This window comes from Lampetra planeri, chromosome 2 (assembly GCF_965212315.1).
Source record: "Lampetra planeri chromosome 2, kcLamPlan1.2.h2, whole genome shotgun sequence".
In the NCBI taxonomy this organism is placed as follows: domain Eukaryota; kingdom Metazoa; phylum Chordata; class Hyperoartia; order Petromyzontiformes; family Petromyzontidae; genus Lampetra; species Lampetra planeri.
In genome coordinates this window covers 3,335,493-3,359,089 of record NC_136108.1, presented here as the reverse complement: position 1 = coordinate 3,359,089, position 23,597 = coordinate 3,335,493, and the positions used below count along the sequence as shown (strand labels likewise).

The 23,597-nt window shown below is 44.4% G+C and overlaps 1 protein-coding gene across 12 annotated transcripts in view; it reads right to left on the bottom strand.

The window, feature by feature from the left end:
• The window catches only part of LOC144724850 (tensin-1-like), a 140,187-nt gene that overhangs the window by 89,781 nt on the left and 26,809 nt on the right, over positions 1–23,597 (bottom strand). For 6 of the 12 annotated variants that reach the window (XM_078604192.1, XM_078604193.1, XM_078604194.1 and 3 more), the window contains exon 1: positions 4,103–4,169. In XM_078604192.1, the coding sequence (XP_078460318.1) occupies positions 4,103–4,114 (12 nt within the window). In that variant the 5' untranslated portion in view covers positions 4,115–4,169. Of the gene's footprint in view, positions 1–4,102; positions 4,175–19,612; positions 19,654–23,597 lie in introns of those variants that run through there. The other 6 variants (XM_078604201.1, XM_078604218.1, XM_078604228.1 and 3 more) reach the window with 2 other exon arrangements.

The following is a 23,597-nucleotide window of genomic DNA, read 5'->3' as shown; positions in this document are numbered from 1 at the left end:
GAGAAGAGAACCAGAGGCCATGGGTGGAAACCTGCATGCAGGAAAGTTCACAACGGAGGCTTAAGGTAGCTGATTGATTTTTTTACGATGCAAAGTGTGGTGAGAGTCTGCAACAGTCTGCTCACAGATCCAAGATACACCTCCATGAGATTCTAGAATTGATCTGCTGATGACAACCCAACGAGCCAAACGGACTGAATGGCCCTCTCTCGTTTGTAACCTTTCTTATGTTATTTTGTTAAAGTGAAGTCGCGCTCAATAATAAGTTTGTCCTAATCGTGCTTGAGTAATTTTGCATGTGGGGTTAAAGCAGAATATCTGGAGAAAGCTCGTACATTGGGGGGGGGGGGGGGGGGGGGGTAACTGTGTAGCTAAATCATCAGGATTCAGAACACCGTGTAACGAATATGGACTCTAATGCATTAATCAGTTAATCTATTATCAACATGCAAATGTGTCCCCTTATTCAAATGAGCATTGTCCTGCACATTCATATATGTTTGAGGCCCTGAGCTCGTAGTGTAAATTACACATTTATATTATAGCAACCAGCATCTCAAAAGAACAGTTTACTTTCAAAAATTGGGCCTCGTGTTATTTGTATGCTGGAGTAATCCTGGAATCAGTCAACGCCCTATGGAGAAGTGTTTGAACTCACAACCTTTGGGCTGGATATATAGGTTTGAGTCATGTTATCAACTAAAGTGTTTCCATTAATTTTGTATATGCTGTGAATCCAGTGACCTGGGTTAATTTCCCAGCCATGATTAACATCAGTGGCGAGTGAGATCTGAACCAGTTCAGGGCCCCCGCTTCACCAACCCGCACTGACCATCACGGTGAAGTGCTGTAAAACAACCCCCCATAACAGACAATGCATTGCATGGATTTCATCCAGCGATAAATGACAATGGGCTGTCATTTATTTTACGTAAAATTAGCAATGCAACCAAGAGTTTAATTGCACATTTTAGCACTGCCAGGGGATTCTATTGATGACAATATAATGGGGAAGATCTTGAAGGGATTTGCGAAGACATGATATTTACCCCCGCGACAAATGATGGGGGAAATGTTTAGAATTCCAGAAAACAGTGGCTGTAAAGATGATGGACTTTAAGCAAGCGTTTACCTCCAAAGATGGAGCAATTGTTATGATGTTGTCCCTGTATGGCGTCCCTGGCAAGATAGCCTCAATACACGGACGGTTGCGAAACAAACACTTGGGCTCAGAAAGGAAATGTTCTGCAGGCAGTCACAAAGTTGCTGTGGAGGTCCCATTGGTAACGGCCGCTGTGGTTGCTATTAATCTCTGAACTGTTTAGACAAATTTCGATTTAAAGCTTTCGTGACTGCAGGGATTCATCTTCTTGGTTCTTTCGGTAAAGTCACGTAGAAGGGAAGTAATAAAATAATAAAAAATAAAACATAATAAAATAATTCTCACGACGTTTCGGCCACAACGCAAGCAGCCGTCCTCAGGTGAAATCCAGGTCTGTCGAGGCGACAGCGTCTGAATGAAACAGCACACGAGCTTGGAGCATATATATAAGCTGGGCGCCTTGACAAGCCTAATTCATTCCACGCTGCTTCTGCCACCACGCACAAGTCAGACGCTCACGCAGGCACCGCTGATTGGATGTGCTTGGTGAGGTGCCCGAGTGGCCGTGCATCTGCGTCACCTGATTTACACGGTTTGGGTGCATTAAGCAAAAAAAAGACTTTGCCAGATTCTGCTTCACGGTGGACATTCAAGATCCCATGATGTCGTTTGACAAAATATCTGGTTATGTGTTACTTGGCGTCACGGTCCAAAGTTGTCAAACTTGCAAGGTTACTCGAAAATGACCTGATCATCCAATTGGATAAAATTACATAGCAACATCACCCCTACTGGCAGACCATACCCGTCTGTGAAACATCGTGCATTCGCGATAGCATTTAGCTATGAGAATGGCACAAAGACCAAGCGCGCTAGTTACTATCATTGCGCATTGTATATCTGACCAAGTGTATAACTGTAGATACCCCCCAAGTCAAGAGGGTACCTCTTTTTCACAGTACCCAGCGACTAGGCAGAGCAACGCGTATCCCTGTGGAACTGCGCAGGTTCCCAGCAAAGTTCTATAGATGGCCAGGTTCAAGTGCTCCCCTCTCACGTGGTCACGAATACCCATCATCGGAACGGCGACGCATTCGGCGTCGTGAAATTGGGAAGAAGAAGAAAAAAGCACAGCCGAGTGGCGGCCGTCTCAGGGTGTGCCTGCCCAGCTGCAGCGTGTCACGCCTCGGGAGATTGGGGCGCAGCACTCGTCCCACGCTGGCGAGTGTGCGAGGGAGAGCGAAACGGGTGCTCACGAACATTCGGAAGGCGTAAATGGGTGCGAGGTGAGAGAAAGTGAGTGAGTGGAAGCGGCAACCGGCGTGCGAAAGGGAGAGAGAGAGAGTGCCGGGGAGGACAAGTTGGATAGATGTCCATGGAGTTTGGGAGGGAAAGGGAGTTAGATGATGGGGATGGGGTAAAGTGGAAAGAATTGTTTTGTGCGCGTGTGTGTGCGTGTGCGTGTGTGTCAGCATGGTCAAGGATTTGTGTGGGGAGCAAAAGTGTCGTGATTTGCACCCTGCTTGACGAATCCCAAGTTTGATTCCCGCTCGCAGCCAACGTCAGTGATGAATATCTGAACCGGTCCTGGGACAACCCTAGGTCGACTCGGCCCTAAATTAGTAGCTGGTACAGTTCGCAAACATTCGCATTGGGGAGACAAAGGCGGCCGGGTGTTGTGCTGGTGACCCATCCCCTCATGTGCTGTGCTGGACGAAAGAGGTGCTTGCTAACAGCACTTGCCCGAACAGTCTTTTAAATGCTATACGGGGAATTGTTGTCTTTGTTCAGAATTGTATGCCATGATAGGTATAAAACTACTTACACACCCCCGTCGGTTCAACGAATTGTCACGATTCAGGGTTGCAAATTCAATTTTAACATCGATACCTTGTACAACGTTGCAGACGACCATAATTTGTTGTTTATATTGATCGATGAATCGACGCATCGTTTTACCTTGCATATGCATTGAAGTGGTCATGGTTGTGTGAGTGTGTGCATATATATTTATGCATGGTCTCAATGCGCACCTATCCTGGCACAAGTCCAATGGTTATGTGGACAGAAGTTTCTGTGTGTGTATTAGGGTGAGATTAAGTGTGCATGCTTAAGTATTGGAGCACCACTGAGGTTGTGTTATTAAGCAAATGTCAGCGTTGAAGATTCCTCGCGTGTAAGTTAGTTTTACTTCAATACTATTTGAAAATATCAACGCTTCTATGGATCTATGTACAATGTCAAGAATTTGTATCTGATTAATGCGGCCAGAGGGTTACACATTTATACAGACGGGGGGAACTATGACCAGATGTACCGGGATGGTGACAAATAGAAGCCCGTGGAAATGCACGGATAAACTTAAGAGTGAAACGAGGGTATATTTGAATCAAGAGGAATTTTAATGACATAATCTGTGGCCATGCTATGGCCCAAGCGTAGTGGGTGGGGTAGCAAATCGAGCCGTCGTCTCATTACGGCAAACATTTTTTGTGACAATCACGCCAGCCCCAATTTGACACGCGTTGTCTCGGTGGAATATCAGCACGCGCGGGTCGCATAGCGACTCGCGATCATCACACAATGCTCCAGCACCCAGATTTATTTTTAATTCAAGAACATAAATTTGAACACGCAGATTGAGCGTTGTGCACACACACACACGCGCGCGCGCGCACATTCCTGTGAATGTATGACACATGGTCGCTGCCGAGAAAAAAAAATTCGCTTGCACGCACGTGCTCACGAATACGTACACATGCAGAAACCCGTTAACTTGCACTTATAAGAAGAAACGTCGCACGTACACGCACGCACATACGCACATCTCATGCACGCGTAAAGAGTCATACGTACCTACATACTTGCTCACTCGTATACACATTTTCTCAAACAAGATGCAAACGTCAACGGGTGAGCAAAGTGCTCTTGTGCGACAATCTACTACTTAGACTTCACCATACCTTTCACACACGCGCGCACTCACACATGTGCACACACCTGCAGACGCATGCTCTTTGCCCGTCTGCCCGCCCGCCCGTCTGTCTCTTGCTCTCCCTTCTCCTCCTCGTCTAAACCCCCGCGGTATAATGATTGACCAAATAAACCACGAGCCACCCACCCCTCCCACCCCTCTCCCCTCGAGCCTGAGTGTGGGTGGGTGGCTGGCTGGATGGCTGGGGGTGGGGTGTGGCTGCGTGCAGAGGGCCTCCCACTTCCTGTCTGCAAGTTCGGTCTGACGCCACCACCACCACCACCAGCGTGGCTTTGCTTGAAATGCTGAACCTCTGTCTCACAATGAGCTCCAACTTTTTTTTTAGTTTTTCCCTGGATGTCCACCCCCACCTTGCCATGCTCTATAAATATTTTACCCGTACATACACATCTTTCTCGGTAGTAAAAAAAACAACCTCATGGCCATCAGAGCCACCCGGCTGGCTCCCAGCTTCTCAAAAGTCTCCCGAAACACAACCACCATCATGAGGGCTCTCCATTGAGGTGTTCCTAGAATGGACGCATGAAATAACATTCTTTCTGCCAGCCGAAGAGGAGGAACCCATCAAGGGAGAAATAACAAAGAGGGCCAAAGCCACAAAAATGATACACAAAGCACCATATGGCAGATTTAACGTCCCACGAATTTTGGAAATGGGCAAGTGATATATTAAAGTAGCAGGACTCATATCTTCATTGGTAGCTCTACCCCAAGGTGTACATTCCATGTTGCTATGTCGGGGACAAGTTTATCCAGAGGACCACCATCCTGACTGGGTTAAAAGTGTCGCGCTTAGGATCCTAAACAAACATTGTTTGCACGAGCCTAAAGTGACACGCCCTGTAAAGTATTTAGTTAAGTTATTATTGAAGTGGATTTTGTTATGGATGTATTTAAAGAAGCATAATAAATGTAATAATTTACAGCCTATGTTCAATCGGCTGTTGGATGAAGGCCTGCCCACACCGTGTCAGTCATGGGGATTGTTTGACCATACTTCACCACACTGGTCAGTACACATTAGCCATGGCTGGTAATGGAAATAAGGTCGCCAAGGTTCATAACGCAATGCAGCACCGCTCCCTCAGAACCATAAATAACGAAAATTAATGTGAGTCTGCACATGCTTTGAAAGTTCTGTTTTACAACAAACTTCCCCCATTCATTGTTGATTTTATGGTGGGTTAGGCTATGTAACATTACATTACATGGCCTAACCCAAAAAACAAGTATGAATCATAATATTGGCTATGAAAAAAAACTACGTGTTAAATTTCCCTCGAACCTGACTTTGCCTAAAAAAAACCATCACTATTACTGTTGCAAAGTGTTTTACCCTTATTATTTGTAACAATTTTGTAGCTGTATAATTGAGTCTCTATTGCTGTCATATAACTAAATTGAAATAATTTCATTCCAGAGTTGTGCATCTCAAGTCTGCTAATATTTATTATCATGAACAACATTTTATTTCTGACTGAAATTTTAATTTCATTTATCCAAGAAAGCCTCATTAAATCTCAGGATTTTTTTTTCGAATGGTCCTGCATTGGCATGTTTGGTCAATTCCTTTTTAAGGCTTATTTTGCTAAATATGAACACCTGGAGAATAACCAAACATATCCAGGGTAAAACAAAGGTCCGCACAGACAAATCCGTACGTCTATTTTCCGCACTCCTAACCCCTGCCTCCAAACCGCTGGATTTCAGGCATGGATTTATCAGCGGCTGCATCGCTATACATTGACAGTGCCACTCTACATGTGCTAAAGCCAAAAGTGTGTTGTGTCATGCGTGACCGGAACTGAGGTGTATCTCACTGTACGAGCCACTCAAATCCATTGACCCTAACGGAGATATAGGAGTTGTGCTCATGATGGATATCAGAAGGGAGTGCCAAGGAGTGACCCCCACTGGGCCCGTGCGTCACTACGTGGACCTGCGTGATCCATTACCAGACCTGGGATCTGTTTTGTTTCAAAGGGCTCTCATAAGCTAATATGGCACACCCACACACAGATAAACACTGACAGATAAACAAGTGCACGCTCGCGCGTGCGCACACATACACTCTCCCGCACATACTCGAGTCTGCTGTTTATACCGTTAAGGATTTCCTTTGATGAGTCATTAACAGATGTTGAAAATTGTTTTCTTTATAAATGTCTGTTTCTGTCGTCACCCGTCTCACCCCCCCTCGCCCCCACATCCTTTGCTCTGCTCTCTCATCTCAATAATTTCTCCCACTTCCATCTCTGATCCCCACCTCGCTTTTGTCATTTTAATCTGCTTCCTTACCTTGGCCTTTACAGCCCCTTTCTCTCCCCCCCATACCACCGCTGGGGCCATGCTGCTCTCACTGATTCTCTCTGCCCCATTAGTAGTATATCTCTAATGTAGCTATTTTATTAGTGACATTTCTCATTCTCTTCTGTTTATTGTATGTCTCTTTAGTATGTATGTTGAACTTCTTTCACACCGTACGTAGCCAACCATGCTAATCGAAGATGCGGGGGAAGGACAACAGCCACTCTCCTGGCCTCTCATTGTATTTTTTTCCCCCAAAAGTATTTTGTTGAACACACGATTCATGGAAAACACACAGACGCCATATCAGGGAATTGACACCACTATAAACACAATGCGATGTACAATGATTATTACCAACGTTTTTTAATTTGAACTTGCCTATGCCATGTGTTTCAATACACTCTACATCCATGGTGTCCACTTCACCCATTGTATATTTTACAACATTTACAACTACCATCACGTTTGACAGGCTGTCTCTCTCTCTGATCCTATCTGCCGCATGCTCTACATGTCCCATCTCCTTCACTCATTTATTGCATTCGGAATTCATAGAGACGTCATCGTACACGGCCCCGTTTCACTAAGCCACAACTGCCTTTGCGACCACGTGTCTATCTGAGCAGTAAAATGCCAACATAAACTTTGCAAAAGAATGAGCTACTTTTGGCAAGAAAAAAACATTTTGTTGACATTTTCGTTTAAATTTAGGCAGAAGCACAATAAACACGTGGAATTTAGCACTCACTCTGGAATTGGTGTCTGCACCTGTGCTGTTTGGACAAGGATTTTGAGAAAGAGATGGGAAGAATGGACTGTGGGGTCCCTTGATACCAAATGTCTGGCACAGCAGGTGGTAGACATTTAGACACAAACACACGTGGGCGAATACAAGCACACACAGCATGCACACGTGAAGACAAATAGATTGTTGGGGCAATTGCTGATTGGCATTATCTCTCACAGCTGACATAACACACCACCGGGTGATGTGACAAGCACCATATCCGGCTGCCTTTGTCTCCCCAGTGCTGATGTTTATGCACAACACCAGCTACTTATTTAATGCCGAGCCAATCAATGGGAGCCCTTGGACAGGTTACGATATGACTCGCCACTGATATGGTCGGAAGTCGTACTTGAATCACAGGGTTCATAGCAGAGTTCATGAACCATTGTGCCACTACTAACCAACACCAATATCCGCAATTCGCGACCAAGTTATGGTGACGTCACCACGTCGCCTGTGCCAGGCCAGGTGCACTTCGAGGCCACGTGAAGTGTCGAAGGCTCGCTGACAGGAGGTCAGGCGGCAGACCCAGGTGCCATGCGTTGTCTGACTGAGATGACTAGTAGATGCACCAGCTGTACCTCCTACTGTGCCAACTTGCCACTACTCCTCACACACCTACATACAGAGGTAACGTTCATCTGCACGTGTGTACATGAACTTCCCTATTGTAGCCAGGACACCACAGAAGGCGGTCGTGTCACTCGTACCAGGCTACCTCTACTCACCCCCCCCCCAATTCCCCGACTACACCCCTACATAGTTTATTAAATTTAAGCTAAATCAAACCTTAGTGGAGGACTGCATTAAGGGTGTTCATGGTACTGCAGTGGCGTATGCTCGCCGCTGCACTGCAGTGTTCATATACGAGTGGAGGAAAACACACAAATACAAATGTGTTCCGTATAGCCTCAACAGACTGCTGTGGAAAGTGCTGTCAACGAGCACCTATGAAGGTAGGTGGCAACGACCATGCCTGGCTGCCTATGTCTGTCTGGTGGCGATGTTTACACATCACACGAGGAACCCATTTGAGGCTTAGTCGACCTAGGGGAGGGCCAGTACCGGATCAGATCATCGTCACCGTTGTTTTTGGCCGCAAGCTGGGATCGAACTCGGGTCACTGGGTTCGTAGCACGGCGCCCTAACCGCTGCATCACCACTCCCCACATACCCCTCCACACACAAACACGTGCACGTACGCTTACATCCACACCATTAAGTTAATAGACGCATGCACACAAGAACTGAAGCACACGCACAAGCATAACACTTCCACCCCCTCTTCCCATGCCGCGCAGCCTTTGGTGGTGCCGGGACACGAAACAAAAGAGCCCTTGTTTGTGTATAATTTCTCCAGACTTACAAAAAAAATTTGTTGTAAACGTTGTAATGGGCAATACGTGAAAAAAAAATCCTCTTTTTACCACAGGGTCCCTGGTGGCGCCACGTGGCGGAATGCCACAAGAATGTGAAGGCTGCATCCCCACGGTGGTAGGTGTGTGTGTGTACAAAACAAGGAAAAGTATTCCGGATTCTGACCACAGCGTGACTTGCAAAGGAACCCGGCATCCCAAGGGGGAAGTAGGCACTTAGCCAAGGTTTTGCAGATTATAGCGGGTGAATTGGGCATGGGACTGTGTTCGGGATTGTATGTGAATTTGTGCACGAGATTGCACATGGGATTGAATGTGGGATTACATGGGGAATTGTGCGTGGCATTAACTATAGGATTGTAAATTTCGATGTAAAGCTTTCGTGACTGCAGGGATTCATCTTCTTGGTTCTTTCGGTAAAGTCACATAGAAGGGAAATAATAAAATAATAAGAATAAACATAATAAAATACAATTCTCACGACGTTTCGGCCACAATGCAAGCAGCCGTCCTCAGGTGAAGAACAGGTCGGCTGCTTGCGTTGTGGCCGAAACGTCGTGAGAATTGTATTTTATTATGTTTTATTTTTATTATTTTATTATTTCCCTTCTACGTGACTTTACCGAAAGAACCAAGAAGATATAGGATTGTATTTTAGATTACGCGTGGAGTCGTGTATGGGACTGGATATGGGGTTCGTGAGTAGAATTGTATATTGGACTGTACATGGGATTACGGGTACCACGTTGGCGTGATGTTAAGGAGTTTGCCTGGTATACAAGAGGTTGTGGGTTCGATCCTGACCCTGACGATTGTATATTTGGAGTTTCGTCGCGTGGAATTTTCACTGGGTCCTCCGGTTTTTTTCCTCCACAATTACAAACACGCATTTCAGGGAATTTGGCTGCAAAACACTTCTACGTGATAAGCCACTTCGTTGAGTTATCATTTGTGGCCAAGTCGCTTCTGAAAAAGAGCTATATAGGTCAGTGACCCTTACCTAGTAAAATAAAAAAAAGTTTAGTTTTTAGTTTATCATGATGTAGAGTGGTGGCACAGTGGTGCATTTGATTCCTAGTGATGCCGTGATTTCTGATTCGGTCCTGGGCCTGCTCCCTCTTCACCACGCGCATGGACAGGCATGGTGAAGTATGTACAAATAGCTCACGTGACCAACGTGGAAAGGGCTTCATCCAGTAGTGGATTGACAAAGGGTTGTATTTTAGTATATTATGAGACGTGAGATGTTTGTGTGAAATTGTACATAGGATGGTGTGAGTGGAATTGACGACTGTCAGTGGAATTAGGTGTGGGATTTCTCATGAAACTACACGTGGCATTGTCCGTGAGAACTTGCAATTGTCCGTCAGACCGAGTTTGGGGATCATGCGTGTGAATGCGCATGAAATCGGGACCGCACCGTAGGACCGCGCGCGAGATTGCGAATGGAATTTACGCAAGAGCAGCGGCGTAACGACGTGCGTGTCACGTTGTGCGCACGATGATGTGCAGGCCGTTGCAGTCACGGTCGAGTGTCAATGTGAAAACCGGTGGGCGAGCATCTGAAGTGTCCCGCCGAGTATCCAGTCCTGGCAATGAAATCACAGTGAACACCACTCTCCCTGGGGCCGGTTGTGTTAATGTTCCGCAGCGCTAAGTAGACAGAGAGGGCACAGGCAGGACGGGTGACCAGGGTCAGGAGAACACAAAGGGCCCTTTGAACAGAGACCGCACTCCCTAACCCACATACGTTTGCGTGCACGAAACGATCTATGTAGCTATCTTCTTGGTTCTTTCGGTAAAGTCACGTAGAAGAGAAGAATTATTTTATTTTATTATGTTTTATTTTTATTATTTTATTACTTCCCTTCTACGTGACTTTACCGAAAGAACCAAGAAGATGAATCCCTGCAGTCACGAAAGCTTTAAATCGATATGTAGCTATGTTTACGTTTACGCATTTTTCGGCTACCGGAAATCCTCTTGCTGACAGCAGAGAAACACTACGTGGCAGAGGACAACTCTGGACCCCTCAGCTCAGGCTGCCTGGATCGCTTTGACACGGAGGCTTTCGTGACCAATATTATCCATAATAAAAAAATAATGTGGGTTAGATCGCATACATATACATGCCTCGTTATCCCACCACCACCAGACACGGCCAATCAGTAATGTTTCTGACTTAAACAAGACGTGTCAATAAGTTATTAATTCAGCACACCAGTGTGTTGGAGAGTAAACCCAAAACATTTACAATTTGAGTTGCGACGTTTCGCTGGTGTCTGGATCGATTGTTTTGCCCGCAAATGACATCTATTTTGATTTCCCTCTAAACTGTACATGAACGAAGGACAACAACAAAAAAACAACTTGAATATGAAGTTTCTCGCGCCATTAATGATGTCCGCACTGAGAAAGTAGAACACTCGTAAGACACGGCAACTGCCATTCGTGGTAATGCACCGCTTAGGACGAGAGCTTGAGATGCCGTGTGATGTGGGCTACAGGCCACTGACTGTAACAATTCTCCAAATCGACTATGCCAAACGAATTGCTTGAATAAAACAAACAAAACTAAAAAAATAACCATTCTGTTAATGAATGAACTGTTCGTATAAATCGTTTAATTATATTCTTTGAGTTTTTCGTTTAATTATATAATACAATTATTATTAATGATGATTTCATGTATTATTGAACATGTTCTAAAACAAATTCAAACGTGCCACACATGCAGGGAGTGCAGTAGCAGTGGAGCGCACACACAATCAAAGCAAACTCACCACCCTCATCATCTTTATTATTTAGCGTGTGCTTGAGTAAGGGAGGGAATAATGATGCAGGTGAGTGGTTTGTTAAAAAAATATTTAAATATAGGCATGCACACGCCAACCGTAAGTCAGTCAATATATCTGCTGTAAATGAAGACCATTGAAAGTAACATTGGCCTCATGGATGTTTCTATGTTTTAAGAAAAGTGTTAATGATGGTGATGACTTTTTAAATGCATTTGCCGATTATAACAAAGTCACTATGGCCACGACAAAGCATCGACCACAATTCACCCCACATGCACACGCCTCTGGTCGTGCATGCTGCAAGAGGCTGTGAGAATAACAGCACTTGCACCCCAGTCCCTCGCGCTCAGTGCGGTCCGAAATCGCATCGATTCGCCTCCACGTCAAATCACCTACACCGGTCCTGAGCTCCCTCCAGCTACAAGACCGAGGCGGCAGCATGGGGAAAGGGAAGGCAATATAATTACAAAGAGCAGAAAATGATGTACAGTTTCTCAATAAGTGGCACGGCTATAAAGGGAGACGAGTGGAGAGAGGAACCGGGGTTACGCTACATCGGCCAGCGGTCAGACCAGCTGCCCTGCATTCCCTGCACAGAGGGCGGAGTGTGGGTTGCTGGGCTCTCGTTAAACACAAGGAGGATGGTCGCTGAAGGTATGGTTGTTGAGGGAGAGGTGGGTTGGAGGGTTGGCATGGATTTTCAAATTGTTGGTTGTACGTTGAACTTTTTCTCACCGTACGTAGCCAACCGTGCTCATCGAAGGACAACAAACTAAACACAAAGAGCAATTTTTAAGAAATGAGTTTTCAATTTAGATTTAACAGTGCATAGCTCCTCCAGTGATTTCTTAATATCGGAAGCAAGAGTGTTCCAGACGGCCGCAAAAGCGCATTTGAAAGTGCGCGATGTTTTTGTTCTACGGCCAGCAGCCAAAAGCCTCCGCTGCTGCGAGGATGACCGGAATTCGCGTGATGGTTTATGGTATTGTGGTTCATTGTGGCAAGCAATTTGTGTGTAATGAGCACGACCTCCTCACGTATTCGTGGTTGGCGGGCGAATTGATGAAGAGAGAAGGAGGGAGCACTTGAGGTGCTCAAGTAAACACGAGGGATAAAGTGCCCAGTTTGGCTTCTTCAGCTCACGTAGGAGCAATAATGCGAATGTTTACATGATGAAACATTTTCTTCAGTTCACTTGGCAGCATTTGAATGTTTCGCTTGTACATTTTGCAATTGCGCTCATGTTTAGTCTATTATTCATAACATAGTTCATATAATTGCAGCTTTGCAACTGATAACGTGAAAAATGTCACCACATGGACACACGCCACGCAAAATAGTTTTTAGTTTCTCCATGATCTCGCTCACTGTTCATTTTCGCCAAAAAGTCTGGCTTTGTGGATCGCTCTGCTTGCCTCTGAGCTAATTCACATGGTGTAGACAGTTCAACTCACCCAATAACGGTACGAGGTACTACGCCAGCAAATTCCTGATGTGGAAATTCAAGACGCCGTGACACCATTAATCAAATTAGGCCATTACATACTGGTGCCAGAGAATTAAGTCACCAATTCTAAAGCAATCCACTACTAAACGTGGTAAAAATGTACACAATTGTTTTTTCCTTCACTACATTGCTTTCTGAGTCTTCTTTGTAAAAAAATATTAGCATGGCATTCCATTCTGACCTGACCATGTATTATATAAAGAAAATTTAATTAAAGAGGCAGAAGAATATTTCAAGCAATTTATCGTAATTGATTGGGTTGTACAGAGGCAATCAGGCTGTCTGGGAGCATGCGTTAATTCAGATTCAATAATGACAGGCCTCACCGAACAGTGTGCTGAAATACAAGGCTGTCATGGGGTGTTTTTTTGAGAAAAGCAGAGAGGCGAGGTATTGTGGTGGAAATAAAAGGCCCTCCATGATATGTCCTGAAGCCTGCATCCTCTAAAAAAGGTAGCATCACGTGTGTTCCAGTACATGCTGTAGCGAAATTGAAATGTTACATTGGGAGGGTGAGATTGAAGGTGGAAACCAAAACAATCTGGTTTAATTGGTCCTGCGGGACAGACTAAGTGGCTATAACCCAAGGGTCCCTGCAGCTGAGCCTGGCTCCTTAAAAGCTGTAAACACTGCCACTCCGAGGAGGCACGCACACTTGTCAGCTTGTAAACTATGCAAGGCATTCATACATGACCCAGGTCCCTTGCACATTTCACGTGAAAATAAATATATACGCAATGGGAAAAATGAGTTGAATGCCAAGTGTCGCAAGGGTGATAAGAATTCGGGCGATTCACTGGCGAAAAGCTGGTGCAGCTCGACTCAATGAAGTTGCAGTGAGATGAAAGAATCCGAGAGGAAGCAAACAGGTGAGGTAGAGAGTTATTAAGACAACACACAGGTCAGCTACTCAGAAAAGCACATGTTTAGATCAGACACCTATTTTTACGCAGTTTCAACTAGATTTCCTACAAGATTTTAACAGATCCACGCCATATCACATTTACAGCACATTTCAGTAAGTGCCTCATGCAAAAAACTAATGGCCACGATGGCATGAAACTAACCTATATGAAGTAAACGTTTATATGTATGTATACATCAGAGTTGGCAGGTACAGTCAACCCAATTTCCAATTAATTTGTTTAAAGTCACATGACATTCACTTAAAATTGGCTGCAACTTTTAGAAATGCTCTGAGAAAAATTTAGAACTATGCAGATTGTAGTTTATGATTTATTATAATGTAATGAGACCTTTTGTCTTTAAGATAGGCTTGTTCCTCATGATCTTTGCGACCTAGATGGTGTATCATAATGGGCTCTCAAATGGTTCAATTTAATTGGGATTTGTGAGCTCTTGTTGTGCTTCAATGCAAACCATCACCCGTTCGCCATTCCCCCCCCGGTCTGAGCCGACCATCCTCACTTCTCTCCCCGCCAACCCCTCCCCCAAGTCCCATATTCCAGCCGCTTGTGAAAGTAAATACCGAGGAGACGTGAAGCTGTGAGCTCTGCTCCCATCCCCGACGTCCAACTTTCCCCACGGATATAGCGGGAGGCAGGGACACGAGGGCAAAAGTGTGCATGCAGCACTTTAATAAATGGACGCTTAATGAAAAGGACAAGCCAAGTCAGTTCCAAGGCCCGCCCCTTGCCACAGCCCCCCAAGGAGCTAATGAGGCCATAAGGAGCTCTGCTCGGGGCTCCTTACAGAAGCCACGGCATTACGGGAGTGCCACTTGCTCACAATGTGCTAACACGCTGTTGTCTTTATGCGGTTGCGCAACCATCTCGTTCACGGGTTGAAAATATATCACAGTCATACTCATTGGTTTTTTCGGTAAAGTCACGAATGTAGAAATAAAATAAAATTTAAATAAATTAAATTAAAATAAATCACGACGTCTCCAACGCAACACAAGCGCTCATCATCACGACGTTTCATCATCACGACGTTTAGAACGCAACACAAGCGCTCATCATCACCTGGTTTTATTTGTTTAAATTGTATTTTATTTCTACATACGTGACTTTACCGAACAAAAACAATGAGTATAATTTCTGCAGTGACGAAAGCTTAAATCCTAGATTATATCACGGTCATTAACAAACGGTGCCTGAGAAATGAAAGCTATGCAATGAGTTCACATGTCAGGACAATAACCCTTCTTCAATAGGACTTATCGCGTTAGACAATTGCACAATGTGTGGTGATCTAAAAAAAATAAAGTAGCGACATGCTGAAGAAGGAAAAACATTGAAGGTTTTCGGCAAGCAGATACTAAGACTAAAATGCATTCATACAAAAGCATTATCATCTTTATTTATTATAGATTATTTCGTTTTATGATGATGGCAAAGTCTTTCCGTATGTCATTGTACTTGAAAATGAACTACAGGAAACATCTGGATCACTTCACAAAGAAGGTTGCAAAGTTAAGCTACAGTGACTATTAGTAAAAGCAAAGCCATGTGCAACAAATTTTGACTTAAAACTTTCGTGACTGCAGGAACGAAATATTATATGATTCTTTCGGTAAAGTCACATAGATAGAAAAAAAATAAAAACAAACATAAAGTGATTAAAAATATCACGACGTTTCGATCGCAACACAAGCGGTCGTCATTCTATCTACTTGTACAACAAGTGCATCGAACAAAGAAGAGTCATTGTTGGAGATACACAACTGGAAAGACATAAGTGAGTGCATCCCTGCAATTAGTTGCAACTACATGGAGGTCTTCTTGAAGACAATTTAAAGCCATTTTTTGCAGAACTTTTTTTTTCAATTGATAATTGCAGTGCCAAAATCAAACATTTCCAAGATGTACTCATCAAAACTTTATCGAGCTACTTAACAAAGATTTGTTATAAATGAAAAACAAAAAACTTAAACAATAAAACCATTATATTCTTGGTTCTTTCGGTAAAGTCACGTAGAAGGGAAACAATAAAATAATAAAAATATAAAACAAAAAATTCTCACGACGTTTCGACTGCAACACAAGCAATCATCATCAGGTGTGACATATACGTTGAGACAGATATCACAGAGATACATAGAGAGAGACAAACATAGGCACACAGAGAAACCACTGTGTCGATGCCTGGTTGATTACGTAGGGTGTTGACTGTTATGTTATCCGACTCTCTGTTGTATTACATTACATTTCTAAGTATACTAGATTTGTGTTTCTATTTCATTTATACCTGATGATGATTGCTTGTGTTGCAATCGAAACGTCGTATGCTAGTATTTAATTTATTGTTTTCTCTTTATACGTGACTTTACCGAAAGAACCAAAGAGTAATTTTTGCAGTCACGAAAGCTCCAAATTAAGTATGTGCCAGGTGTCTTCAGCAACGGAACGTAACGGGGATTCCAGGATGCTTTCCATCTCAATTTGACACCAGCGTTCTGGTACGTATTCTGCACACGGCCTTGTGATTGCCACGAGCTTAACGTAGCAGAGGGATCGTGGCATTTTTGAAAAAAATGGTTTTGATATATATTTTTTTGCTCCTTCTGAATTGCCTCTTTAGCTCCAGTTGCTTGCATTCTGCGTCATCAAAGTGCGCCGTTAGATCAATAAATATTGATTGATGTTTTGTTCATATTTAGCAATATGAACAAAACGTTGACGCTATATAAATGTTAATTGTTGCTGCTGGTCACGTTCATTCTTCCCCTTAGGGGCCCTCCATAAATGACGTCACGCGATTTTGGACGATTTTTGACCCCCCCAAATATGACGTCACAAACCTCTGCCCCCCCCCCCCCCCCAAAATAAAACATGCTTCAAATCGCTTTAAACTATTGTCATTATAACGTGTAATTAATGTGCCGCTGCACTCTAATGTTGTAGGAGAAAATATTTATCAAAAAGTCTATTTAATTAAGTAGAACGTGTTGTCTATATTTATTTAAAGTTTCGCATTTTGATGTGATGTCACATTTCTCACCCCCCCCCCCTCGTCACACATCGTCACAAATGTCTGACGCCCCCCCCCCCCCCCACTAGGTGCGTGGCGTCATTTATGGACGGCCCCTTACCTGGGTATACCATGGAATGCTTTACTTGTTTTTTCAAGATGCACAGGTGCATTCAACCTTGTGAGTGCTAAGATAACATTAGTATGTTCTATGGCAAATAATTGTAGATGTAATACTTTTCTAAATATAACATTGGATCGCTAAGAGCTTGAAAAATATGGTGTGGGAGGTTCCCCACCTGCGATTAGCAGGGTTGGCTACATACGGTGCTAAAGAAGTTCAACATACTACATCCTGAATGTTTGATGTTGTATGCACACACACACGAGGGACACGATTAAAATGTGCATGAGGGATTAAATGCATGAACAAATCAACTAACAAAATACTCACACGCATATTTCAGCAGTACTTGTGTAATACACAGTGATCCATTCATCGATACCCCACTAAAATATTAGGGACTACATTATCGGCAAAACAATATTTTACTTGCAAGCCTCTCCATGTCTGCCACCGATCTCAACACACCTGTTACATCGTTTATCGCTCTCGCCTCGAATATACTGAAGTCATCACGTTCGCAATACAGTATCTAATCACCTGTTGAGACGAAAGTAATATGTTATAGATTTGAAGCTTTCGTGACTGCAAGTATTCATATTCTTAGGTTTTTTCGGTAAAGTCACGTAGGTAAAAAATTAAAATGAAAAGTAAAATAAAAAGTAAAGTTTTACTTGATACAGCAAGCGTGCTGTGACGGTTCCACCTGAAGACGGAAGCTTGTGTTGCCTCCGAAACGTCGTGATTTTTATTTTTATGTTACTTTTATTAATTTTAATTAAAAATTTTTACGTACGTGACTTTACCGAAAAAACCTAAGAATATGAAAGTAATAGGGGTTATTAGAATCCGTTGGGTATCTTTAAAAGGATCACCCTGTATATTTACATTTTTTGTGTGCCTCAATTGACCACCTTGAGACGCGGGATCCCTCTCCTGGCTGAAGACTGGTAATGCATGCACGAGCACAACCACGAACATGCATGCATGTGCCTATCGACTCATTCATGTGCACACACAGGACACCACAGAGAACCAGTATATATTTATAGATTTGAAGTTTTAGTGACTGCAAGGATGCATACTCTTTGGTTTTTTAGGCAAAGTCACGTAGGTAAAAATTTTAATAAATGAAAACAACTAAATTAAATTTCGATTTAAAGCTTTCGTGACTGCAGGGATTCATCTTCTTGGTTCTTTCGGTAAAGTCACGTAGAAAGGAAATAATAAAATAATAAAAATAAAACATAATAAAATACAATTCTCACGACGTTTTGCCCACAACGCAAACGTCTGTCTTCAGGTGGGGACAACGTAGCGAAAACACAACCAGTATATAGCCTTGAATAGACTTGAACACGTAGGCTTCCGTGACCAATATTATTCGTAATAAAGGACGTTGGGCTAGATCGCGTAACGACTGGGTATCTGTGCAAAAAGAGCTTCATTGCTCATCGGATTCCTCCAGCCTAAATAAAGATTCGGATTCTGAAATATAAATCTATCGTTAACCCACCTCCCCCCTCTCAGAAACCGACAATTAGTAAGGTTTGCCACGTGAACAAAATGTGGCAATTTGTTATACAACTTACGAATCGGCTATGTCGGGTGGAGGTGGTTTGACGACACATTAATAATTAATCACGCGATCTACCCAAAAACCTTTACGATGAACATAGAATAGGCTGTTTGGGAAAGTGGCATTCGTGACCAGACAGACATGTGCACAAGCGGCAAGTGTGAAATCAAATATTTTCCGGCCGCCTTTGCTGACGTTTCCACACTCGGTGCTGATGTTTAAATCGCCCCATAGGAGAGGCCCAGAATCACTGATGATGCCACTCGTGTGGCACCATCACTCCCCACAAACCCATACACACACACGTAGGCACGACACGTACAGCAACGCACAGGTGCACGCATGAGCGCGCACGTGTGCTCACGCGCGCAAGAACGAAGCGGCCCATGGGGGTGCACAGCTCATGAAATCTGCACAATAGTGCACTCACCCTCATTATGCCCCATCACTGCTGCCCCTCACCCCAGTTGCAGGCCCTCTCTCCGCCCACTGACAGCCTCCTTCATTCTGCTGTCACTTGTCGCGACTTTGATTTCAGCCGCGAGAATTGACCACGCAAGCGCTCCTGCGCTGCTCTGCCGTGGGCTCTTGTCTCTCGACTGAACGTCTAAAAATTTGGCACAATCGGTGAGGTCCTCCCCCTCCCCCCTCCGCATATCAAATGGCACTTCCCCAGGTCAGATCGGCCTTGCGCGGTGCAGTGTCAGCGAACACCAACATTGGTGGGGGGGGCAGGAGGGGGGGAGAGACAATAGTTGCTTGGTGTGTCCCTTGCTACCTCCACCACTCCCTCAGTGGTGCCGTGATGGGCCGTGAGAGGCCGTCGCAAACGATAGTGCGTGTCCCACTGATTTAAAGTGGGCTCAAAAGAAAGAGTTCCCTTGTATGTGCAGGCATATGTGAAGGTAATTCCCAGCTGGTCAGCCAGCCCTACAGATTAGGAAGCATCTGTGACCATAGTCCCAAAGGGATTTTGTTTTTTTATCAGGTAATCAATTACCCACTGAGATGGTCAATTATAGGGTCCTCATCTTTCCACCTCAGCACCCGTGATCTGACCCCCTTGAACCCTTGCCCGCTCCCACGCCCCCTTACTTGAGGACGGCTTGCCTTCGTGTGGCCGGCATACTTGCAAACTGAAATATGGAGGAGATAATGTTAATGGTTTACACAGTTACCGAGGATAAGTGACACAGTTATGTTGTTGTGCAGGAATTGTGAATATGTCATAACATTCTAGCGTAAGTCATTATTATTATCATCATCATCATCATTATAATTTGCCACTTGATATCACACCTCACACAATTGAGAAGCAAAATCGAGCAAAGCACTGCACATGAGGCTTAACTTACCTATGCATTCATGTGGTGTTTGTGTGCGTGCCAAACATTTTCAAGTACAATCGCATCGTAATGTGCATTACTGCATGTGCCATATTTGGCCATGAATGCGGAGAACTGCATGTGAGCATGTGAAGTGATTACTAACAACTACTCACACACACACAAAAAAATCATCATACACACGTAGCAAAACCACTATAACCAATACCCCAAGATGTATTGTGCTCACAACAACGCACAAATCAACTGTCTTGTTTCCCCACTATTCCCCACTGCCTAGCAGCAGTGTGTGTTCTTGTGAGCCATACCATGTGTCTTCATAGTCATGGCCTTATTCGCTTGCAGTGCATGCGCGAATTCGCTCGCGCGCGTGTGTGCGTGCGTGTGTGTGTGCGTGTGTGCGTGCGTGTGTGCGTGCGTGTGTGCGTGCGTGTACGTGGATCTGTCCCGTGACCTCCTGTCAGCGAGCCTTCCGACGCTTCACATGGCCTCGAAATGCACCTAGCCTGGCACAAGTGGTCACGTCAGCGCCGCTTCGTGGAGAATGGTGGCTGAGAGATTGCTGCCACTCTGATCCAAGATTTTTCTTTATTGATTGATGTATCGAGTGTTTGACAGTTGACTATCACATCCCGGCCTCCTAGAGTATCGGCTCGTGGTCTTAGTAAGGCGGTGGACTAGTTTTAAAGTAACGTTGAACAAATAAAGCAATGCACAAATATGGTAGCAGCTCTCGAGATTTCTCTGCTTTCAAACGGGTTTCTTCAAGGCTCACAAACTCAGTCTCTTCAATGCTCATTTTACATGTTGGCTCTGATTTGACTCAATCCAAGATAGTTGTATCGCTCTCACTCCTCACTGTTCACGTACAAATGCAATGAAATGTACACGATTGAGTGTTGTCATGAAGGGCATTTGGTCGACGACACGATGACATTCGTTGTGTTTTAATAACAAACAGAGAACACCACCAGAGGATTGTCATCTTCTTCCATCGATCGCTTTTCCAAACTTCACGTGTACGTTACAAATTCCTCCGCTGAGTTTCAAATGCCATTCGAGAGAAGAACGAGTGAGAGCGTACGATCATACTCTGAGTGCATTCCCTAGGACAGCGCGATCTCAAATGAGTACCGAGTGTGGTGTCTTCATCCACATTGGGGAGACAAAGGGGATTTGATGTGTGTCACGCAGTACCACTTTTGTGTGTCGTGTCAGCCTAAATAGGTGATTGCAAACACAACTTCCATAGCATTGAGGCTAAGGGGTGTAAATTCGTGGGGGGGGGGGGGTTAAATCACGTTTTCATGTTAACATGAACAGGAATGATCATTTCCAATTGCTCTACACAGAGATCTGTCATCATTAGCAGTCTCGATTTAAAGCTTTCGTGACTGCAGGGATTCATCTTCTTGGTTCTTACGGTAAAGTCACGTAGAAGGAAAAGAATAAAATAATAAAAAGAAAACATTATCAAATAAAATTCTCACGACGATTCGGCCACAACACAAGCAGCCGTCCTCAGGTGAAGACAGAGCTGTCTGAAAGACAGCGCTCCAATCAAACGGTTCATTGGAGCGCTGTCTTTCAGATAGCTCTGTCTTCACCTGCTTGTGTTGTGGCCGAAACGTCGTGAGAATTTGAATTGATTATGTATTATTTTCATTATTTTATTATTTCCCTTCTACGTGACTTTACCGCAAGAACCAAGAAGATCATTAGCAGTGTGTGCATCACGACAACACCGCCACAACGTTTGCATCACTGCAAATGATGCATACCATCCCAGCCTGCGCTAATCCATACTCTCGCACTGTGCACAAGGTGAGGAACCACGTGCGTGGCGCGCACTTTGGAAGCGCTGGAATGCCGCTATTGCTACACATTTTTGTTACTCTCGCTGTATAGGTTGCCAGGAAGTTGTTTGCGTTTAGTCATTTACATTTCATAATCACTCAATCATTGATAATCGCCATGAAAAACTCAAAGCATTGCCATGTACTACTACGTGGCGTTGCCATGGTGCAGGCTCGGTGGAGGACGTGTGGTGAGCTGGATTGGCCCTTAACGTTCCGTGCAATTATAAACGCTCAGGATTTATAACGCAAACATGCTGCATGCTCACGCCGCTTAAATCGATATTCACTCACTTCTACCTTGCATTCAAGTGAATTGTATTCGTCTTCACGCACTCTTCCTGTTAAATGTATTTAGCGAATGTAAAACACGTTGTGTTAATTTTTTCACGTATGTATCAGTGCACACACATTTTTTTTGCTGCAATTTAATATCAATAGTAATCAATGCACACTGCGCCGTTTGTGGAACACAGCGATGCTGTAGTCTAATGCTAACCATGCCAGAGTTTGTTATTTCTTGTCTGTCAAGCATAAATAACGTAACCCTGACAATGTTTTTGTAAGGGTTATTAAAATGTGTGCGTATATGCATTTTTTTACTTTGTGTTTGTAGCATAATGTCTTAACAGTAAATATTTTCCTATATATATTTTGTATTTCTACGAGTTGCATTGTGAGTTTTTGTGCATGTGTCTCTGTAGTACAGTCATTATATAACATGATATCGATTCACTAAATTAATCACGATTATTATTAGCCTAAACATAGACCTGATGCAGGTAGTCATGAGATGGAAACTGACACTATTTGGACACACGTGTAGGATGGGACATCAACAGAAAAATTCAAAGTGTGTTGATCGGAAAAATGTAAGGAACCGAAAAGAGAGGAAGACCTCACAGAGAATGAATGGCTCGACAACGACATGAGAGATCGGTGCCAAAAAGATGCGCGCACTACTTGAGCACATAAGACAGAAGAAAGTTGGAAACAACTGACGAAATGTGCAGAAGACACCTACAGGCTCTCTGCCCATGGATCGTGACAATGATGATGATGAAACATAAAATAATACGGTCATTCAAATTGTCTGTGGCTTAATATGTGCAAATGCCGCCAGTAACTTGGAAAGTGCTCAGACTGCTGGTATGATCATGCAAAACAGTGACATCCTGGCACGAAGTGGCAGTCTGGCAACAGCATGGGAGTTCATCGATCACCAGTGCTTATCTGTGTAAAGGAGTGTGCATCGGTCACCACCACAAATCTCAAGAATGTGGCATACAACTTCAACCAATAAAAAAAAAATGCGCTTTGTGAATCCATCGCTGGACAGAGGCCTTCTCGCGACGTGGCGGTCATGAGAGTTGTTTGACCATCATTCTCCACGATGGACTGTGTAGGTTGGCCAGATAAATACGCCCACATGTAGCCTTATCTCGGAATCGTAACCCCCGAATCCCAATCTGGAGCGTGCCCGAATGTTGCCACTGCGCCGTTATTCAGCCGCGCGACAACGCCTGTGCCAGCAGCACGGCCATGGCACTAACTCACCGACTCGTGTCCCACGGGCAAGGCAACCCCACCCCCCCCCCCCCCCCAACTGAGCGAACGAACGGCGTCTCCTGCGAGCGCCGCTGCAGCGACAGATAGAGATGGTGGCATGCCACGTCTTCATGGGCGGGCGGGCGAGCGAGCGAGCGGGCGGGCGCGTGTGCAGCCAGTCACACGAGCGGGTCGCGGAGGAGCTGGGGCAACGGCGGGTCCCTCAATGCATCACGACACAAAGGCGGAGAGTGACAGCTCGGGGGACGGGTGGGGGCCCACATGCCCCCCACACACACACACCCCGCCAACCTCACACTGCCACTCTTT